Genomic DNA, 6,787 nt, shown 5'->3' with positions numbered 1-6,787 from the left:
TAATGATGCTTTTTATTAGTGTGTAATATTTAGGATACATGAACGGTATAGTACATTCACATGAGTAAGTCACATGATTTATACACATGATTCATGGCGGCGTATAAAGGCCCAATTTTTTTAAATATAGGCCTACCTACAATGGCCTTAATACACCGAGGTTAAGTTAGTTTCGTATTCGACATCCGTCTCACTTTCTGAAGACGCTACTTTGCAGCTTCGCGTTAGGGACCGGGTGAAAACTACCCATACAATTTTTTTTAATTGTGACTTTTGTCAATCTAAAACTTCAAACGGACACCAGAGTATTCCAATAATGTCTGGTATACTTCCACAGCCTTACATTTTTAAATTAAGTTTCAAACGAAATGATAGAAAATCACTAATCTCTGAAAATATCATGAAATTCTCGCTAGTCTTAACTTTTTCAGAATTGTACTGAAAAATATCCGATGTACACCAGACTATTCTAATAATGTCTGGCCTACTTCCACACCCTTTACTTTTTCAATTAACCTTTTACATTTTTTTAGAAAATGTCTGATCTCTGAAAATAGCAGATTCGTTAAGAAGCTCTTAACGCTTAAAGCTCTCTACGGTGCGTTTACACTGCAGCAGAGCTGGCGGTGCGGGGCGTTGGCTTCCAATTAATTTTCAATGAAACCAGACGTTGACGCTCGCGTAGGGCATTGTGGGAAGGCAAGCGGAGCGTTGACGCTCGCGTAGGGCATTGTGGGAAGGCGAGCGGAGCGTTAAAAACAGAGAATGTCTCTCCTTAAACAGGCTCTGGTAAAATTGTAACCATTAAAAGTTGGATTTTCTCAACTTTATGTAAATGAGGAGCGTGAAAACGCTAGCGTTGGCCAATCGGATTGGTTTCTTGTTTCTTGTAATGTAGCAACCGTTGGTCATGGTAAACATTTTCTAAGTTTCAAGATGTAGGAGAAACTTATCGTATAACCAGAGCCTGTTTAAGGAGAGCCTTGCCACTCCCTATTAAGCCCCATTTTACCGAATTTGGCTGCAGTTCCACCAGAATTCCACTGGGGGTGATCGCAAGCGAGTGCATGTTGAATGGGAGTCTATGGAGCTAAACGGCTAAATTTGTCTCTTTCGCCTGATTGTCGTTGAGAAATCTCAGATTTGATTGTAGTTTTTGCATGTTCAACATCGATTATAGGTCGAAAGTTGAATGAACGAGTACTTATGTCCTTTTGATTTCTTACAGGGTGAGTCGTTGTTGCCCATAACACGCTAGCATTCTGCTAATGAATGCTGATTGGTTAGTGAAGGACTGATACGACCAGAGCTCCCGCTTGATGGCATCCGACGCGGAATCAGAATGTCAGAGCATTAGCAACATTAGCAACAACATTAGCAAGCCAAAACTCTTTCTAGCATGTCTATTGACAGGGAGAGCCTAACCGGTCAGCTGTGTTGTCGATGCCCTGAGAGAAAAAAGTAAGTGACCAGAGTTTGCCGTAAAGCAGTAGCTCTGGTCGTCAATTACATTTTCAAAAGCTTTTCAGAACAGAAAGGCGACCTTAAACCAATCTAACAGCCAGCAGTATGTATTTTTTTTGCCTCCCTTTTCGAATTCAGAATTCAAATTACTAAACAAAAAATTATATCCTGAGAAAAGTGGATTTTGAGGGGTACTGCTCCATAGACCGCCATTCATTCTGCACTCGCTCGTTAGCGCCCTCACATGGAACTTCAACCAGTTCAGAACCCGGAAGTTTCCTGAGAGTGGCAGTTCTCTCTATATTAGACATTCTCTGGTATAACCTATGTATACACACCCAGTCTTGTTTTATACGCCTCTGTACGATTAAAGAGAGGTTATCAAAAAATATATACCTGGCGCAGGGTTGCCAGGGTTGTCGGTGTCCATGGTGTGTTAAATTCAGTCTTGTCACTTTAGCTAGCTACCTAACCTAGCTCTAACTTTCTTCTGTGCTAGCTGCATACTGTACTAGTCTAGCTACAGTAGTCTACCCGGCACACGATTGACATTCAACATTGAAATGCTGGTTGGCAGTCACTCGCTAGCCATACAGTAAATGTGTAGTGGCCATAACCTAGCGAATGTTACTGGAAAAATGTTTGAAGTGCTGTACAGTACTGTATAGCCTAGTTGACAAGATCATGCAACATGTAGTCACTCAGCGTATCATAACAGTGAGTGTCCACTACAGCGGAGCGGCGCGGTGCATCGGCTTCCAATTCATTTTCAATCAAACCGGGCGTTGACGCTCGCGTACGCTCCCACAATGCCCTACACGAGCGTCAACGCCCGGTTTCATTGAAAATGAATTGGAAGCCAACGCCGACACGCCGCCCGCTCCGCTGTAGTGGACACACACCGTAAGCGCTAAAAGATTCTTAACAAATCTGGGAAACCCGGCCATTGTTAGAATGTGTCCGTTTGAGGTTTTATATACATACACATATTAAAGGTCATAATTTTTCAAAATTGTATGGGTAGTTTAAACACGGTCCCTAACGCGAGGCTGCAAACTAGCGTTTCCGAATATGAGACTAGTGGGTTCTAGACCAATTTTACTGGGGGGGCCAAGGGGGGGCCAGTGTTTAATCAGAGGGGCACACAGTCAGGTCAGCTCAGGGGGGCCACAGGGAGGGCCAAAGACATTTTTACAGGGGCACTGGCCCCTGTAGGCCCCCGCGTAGAACCGCCCCTTCAACAGACAACATTCACATGATTAATTCACACGATTTATACACATGATTTATGACCATTACTAAAGAGCTGATACAATGTCTAACAAATTAGCAAACGACTAATTTCGGCAAAGGGACAGAATGAAACGTGAATACAATAAACATATACAGGCTACACAGGCACTCTGGCACGCGCGCTGTAAAACAAAGTCAACATATTGTATTTCTTCACTTCATGTTAACATGTAGTATTACACAATCATCTAAATGTTCAACAGTCATTCACTGCCTTCTTGTGGACCATATTGGTACTTATGTTGTTCTAACCAGCTGGTGTTTATCATGCAGCAGCACAGACAGGATCGCAGACAAGAATGTTCTGAGACTGAGTAACTACAAGGCTACGGGTATACTTTTTGGGGGGCCAGGGAATGCTATGTGGTGCGTAGCTTAACAACAGAGAGCAGCGTGACTTAAAAAATAAGATTCAACTCTGGTAGTTCATTTTAGATAAATCAACAGAGCGCGGCATGTATTTACTATGGATGTTGCTGATGGAGTTGTAGCTGTGTTTGGAGACGATCTGTAGATAACATTTATCTGGAGTTAGGATTTGGAAACACTGCTTTAGAATTTGTTGAGACGATGGATTACGATTTTCCCTTTTAACAGAAGGCTGTGTTTTTATATATATCTATCGTTATTTGGTAACATCAGTACGAAATCCGCGGACACTTGTTGAAATACCGAAAACGTCTGCAAAGAAGTTGTAGCTATTGCTTGAAGCGTTCAGCTAACTCGCGCGTCGCAGCTGCGTATCACAGAATTATCAATGAACGGAGCGAGCAATCTATTTTCCCCATTTCTAAAACCAGCGAACAATAAGAAAAAAAGATCAGAGCGTGTCCAGTTATAACTGAAGATACTTTCGCAATTTGACAAACAAATGTACGTTTTCTGAAGCCTTAAGCGCTAGCAAGCTAGGAAACGGAGCAACACTGTCAGTGACAGCAGCTTGGCCAGACAGCAAGCTACGCTAGTTTGGTAGCGTTACGTTAGCGAGCGGATTGAGATTCAAATAAATTGTTGTTCACTGAGAATAGCTCGGTTAGCTAGCCTAGCTAGCAATTGCAATCAAACAGGTAGCTTAGTTAGCTTTGCAGTATATCGTAATGCGATTAACCCAGAGGACTAACTTTGATCGATTATACCACTGACTAGATAGCTCGCTAAGTTTAATGCCTGTCGTGTAGCGGTAAAACGACAATTCGTTTGTTTACTTAGTTAGCTGACTAGCTAGCTAGTCTGGTCCCAAACTTGTGACAGCTGAGTGACAGCTACTGTACTGTATCCAGCGTCGTTATGTGGCCATCGAATCTGACGACTTTCACTACGTTTTTGTAACATCAGTGATAGATAACAAAGAAATGGAATAATACATCGTCAACAATAACTGATTAGTTTTTGGTGCGCTGTGCTTCAAAGATTCGCCTCAAGTTCAAAGTAAAGTTTTGAAACTGCGGCCCACACAATGTCCGGATCACCGGGCTCGGGTGGTTCGAACCCGAGGAAGTTCAGTGAAAAGATTGCGCTACACAACCAGAAACAAGCAGAAGAGACGCGGGCCTTCGAACAGCTTATGACAGATCTCACTGTCTCAAGGGTAAGCAAATCCATCCTAATCAAACGGATAGAAAAAGTTATGTCTAGGTCCAATGGCTTGTTGTTGAAACTGCTACACCTAGCCAATCTAATTCCTGTGTATAGCTATCTCAAGTACTGTGACCTTTTTATCATCCAGCGTGGGAGGAAATACTTCAAAATAATAACTGTTGTCACTCACACTGTTAAGCTAATTCTTGATTCTTTTGGGTGTAGTTTATTTGACTAGGACTGCTTTTTATAAACAAACAATCACCCTACCCAATCAGCTTTTACTTTCCTATTTTGCTTCACTCACAATTCAACAAGAGACATCAATTCATTCTACTCAAAATGGTTAGGCTTCAACTCTCAAATAGCTTTTCACTGGACCACACACTCCCACTGCTGTTCTCTATGATATGCATCAAGGTCACTACATATGTTTCTCTCTCTCCGAAGGAAAATGATCAGTGTTATTGGGTTGATGTTTGATGACTCATGTAATCATGTGTAGTGGGCTGCAGGTCTGTTGTAATGATGGCATGGGCATCTTTGCATTGATAGCAGAAGCTTGAGCTGAGTCTTAGGTTGTTGCACCGGCCCTATTCCCCAGCCATATTCCACGTTTTGACTAGCTCACTAATTTCACCATGTAGTATTAATAGGTTCATAGGTGTGGAGGAGGACAATTAGTGAGTCATTTTAACATGCTATTCCAAGTGCACATGAAACAAATCATTTTTCCCATGTTATCTGCCTGTGTTGACAAAAATTTATATGGTTTTTCACAGCCACAAATAAGCTACAACTCATCTGGAATGCTTTTGATTCACAACACAGTATTCAGTACATGTCCTGAATGGGTAGTAAGCCAGTTTCTACTTCATCACTGATATGTAGAAAATATCCTTTTAGGTTTGGCCCTCACCCTCATAAAAAATGAATGCATACTGTACAAACATTGTGAAATGAAAACAGTCTCTCCAGGGAAAATAGAGGGGTTCTATTCAAGTTACTTTCATGCTTTTGGTTCACAATAGTCTTCTTTTATGAAAGTGAGGGAGAGTTTGAAAATGTGCAGTGAAAGAGGATGTGGTCTTGGGGCTACACCAAATGAAGCTGTCCATAAGGTATGACTTGTCAGTGACCCTGGGGAGACAGAGTAGCCCAGTGAGTGGGCTCTGTCTCCAGGGCTGAGCCAGGGGATAGGACACACTGCCAGCAAACAACCATCATTAGAAATAGCTGCTTCAACATTCGCAACGGTGACTGGAGGATTGAGTTGAAAATACTTAAGTGGCATTGAATTAAGGTTTGTTGTACTTGAATGTAAACTGATACTTCTGTGTACCACCGTGGGCAGCAGATTGTTTCCACAAAGAGGGATCACTAAGAGACCTGAAGTCCTTGACTAATATTCCAATATTGTTGTATTTCCACTCATAGCTGATATTCATATTATTGCTTTGCTATCAGAATCTTGAATTTCTGATTCTACCTTGTCAAATGAGACTCTATCAGTGACACTTTTGTTCTCTCTGAGAGATGGTCTTTCCAGTCTGTGTAAATTCATTGATAACATCAAATGAGGTCAGTCTTTGAGATTCAAATTTTGTCCTTTCGCTAGTGTGAGGAAGAATCCCCCACTGATTTGCCTATTCCTGATCAGAATTGATAATTGACTGTGTTTACCTTACCTTGGTAGAACAAGCCCTGCCCTGTGGTTCCTCTGTGGGTCCTTCTAGCCTGAATGGTGGTACTGTGGCTGTGGTTTAGAGAACACCATAAGTTCATTTCTAAGAATTGAGTGTGCTTCACAGTCCCATTTTCAGTCTGGAGAAGTATTGTACCTTCCCTTCATTCTCATCTGCTCCTTCCTCTCTCTTTCTCTCAAGAGAGTGAATTACAGCCCTCCAATAAAAGGCTTTGCCATGCCCCTCTTCTCTATCTCTCTCTCTCTCTCTCTCTCTCTCTCTCTCTCTCTCTCTCTCTCTCTCTCTCTCGCTCTCTCTCTCTTGCTCGCTCTCTCTCTCTCTTTCTCTCTCTCTCTCTCTTGCTCTCTCTCTCTTGCTCTTTCTCTCTCTCTCTCTCTCTGAGGTCTGTGTGTACCATGTTTGCTGACAGACTTCTGTAGTCTACCCAGATCATGATAGCCATGGTGTGTTTTGACAGGTGCAGTTTCAGAAGATCCAGCAGCTTCGTTTGTCTCAGACAAGGGCCCAGTACTACGGAGGCTCCCTGCCCAACGTCAACCAGATAGGCAATGCCAGTACCGACTTCCAGGTGAGACGCAGATCTTAGCCAGGCCCAAGAACTGAAACGGGGGAGGTGGGGTGGGGGGGGGCACTAACCCTAACCCCACTGAAAGGTCACTACTCACAGCCTATGTTCACAGCTGGGGGACAATCACCATCTAACCATCTATACTTATATGCACATTTGTGGCAGAAAAATCAACTGT

General features: G+C 42.6%; 1 protein-coding gene across 7 annotated transcripts in view; it reads left to right on the top strand.

Annotated features, from left to right (window-relative positions):
* The first annotated feature begins 2,969 nt into the window (after positions 1-2,969).
* Positions 2,970-6,787, top strand: part of crtc3 (CREB regulated transcription coactivator 3) — a 27,658-nt gene continuing 23,840 nt past the window's right edge. For 3 of the 7 annotated variants that reach the window (XM_084681680.1, XM_084681675.1, XM_084681681.1), the window contains exons 1-2: positions 2,989-4,345; positions 6,499-6,609. In XM_084681680.1, coding sequence (XP_084537806.1) covers positions 4,214-4,345; positions 6,499-6,609 — 243 coding nt within the window. In that variant the 5' untranslated portion in view covers positions 2,989-4,213. Of the gene's footprint in view, positions 4,346-6,498; positions 6,610-6,787 lie in introns of all 7 variants that reach the window. The other 4 variants (XM_084681679.1, XM_084681678.1, XM_084681676.1 and 1 more) reach the window with 4 other exon arrangements.

This window comes from Hypomesus nipponensis, chromosome 19 (genome assembly GCF_054491055.1).
Source record: "Hypomesus nipponensis isolate SF chromosome 19, ASM5449105v1, whole genome shotgun sequence".
Taxonomy (NCBI): Eukaryota; Metazoa; Chordata; class Actinopteri; order Osmeriformes; family Osmeridae; genus Hypomesus; species Hypomesus nipponensis.
This window is presented reverse-complemented; position numbering and strand designations above follow the sequence as displayed.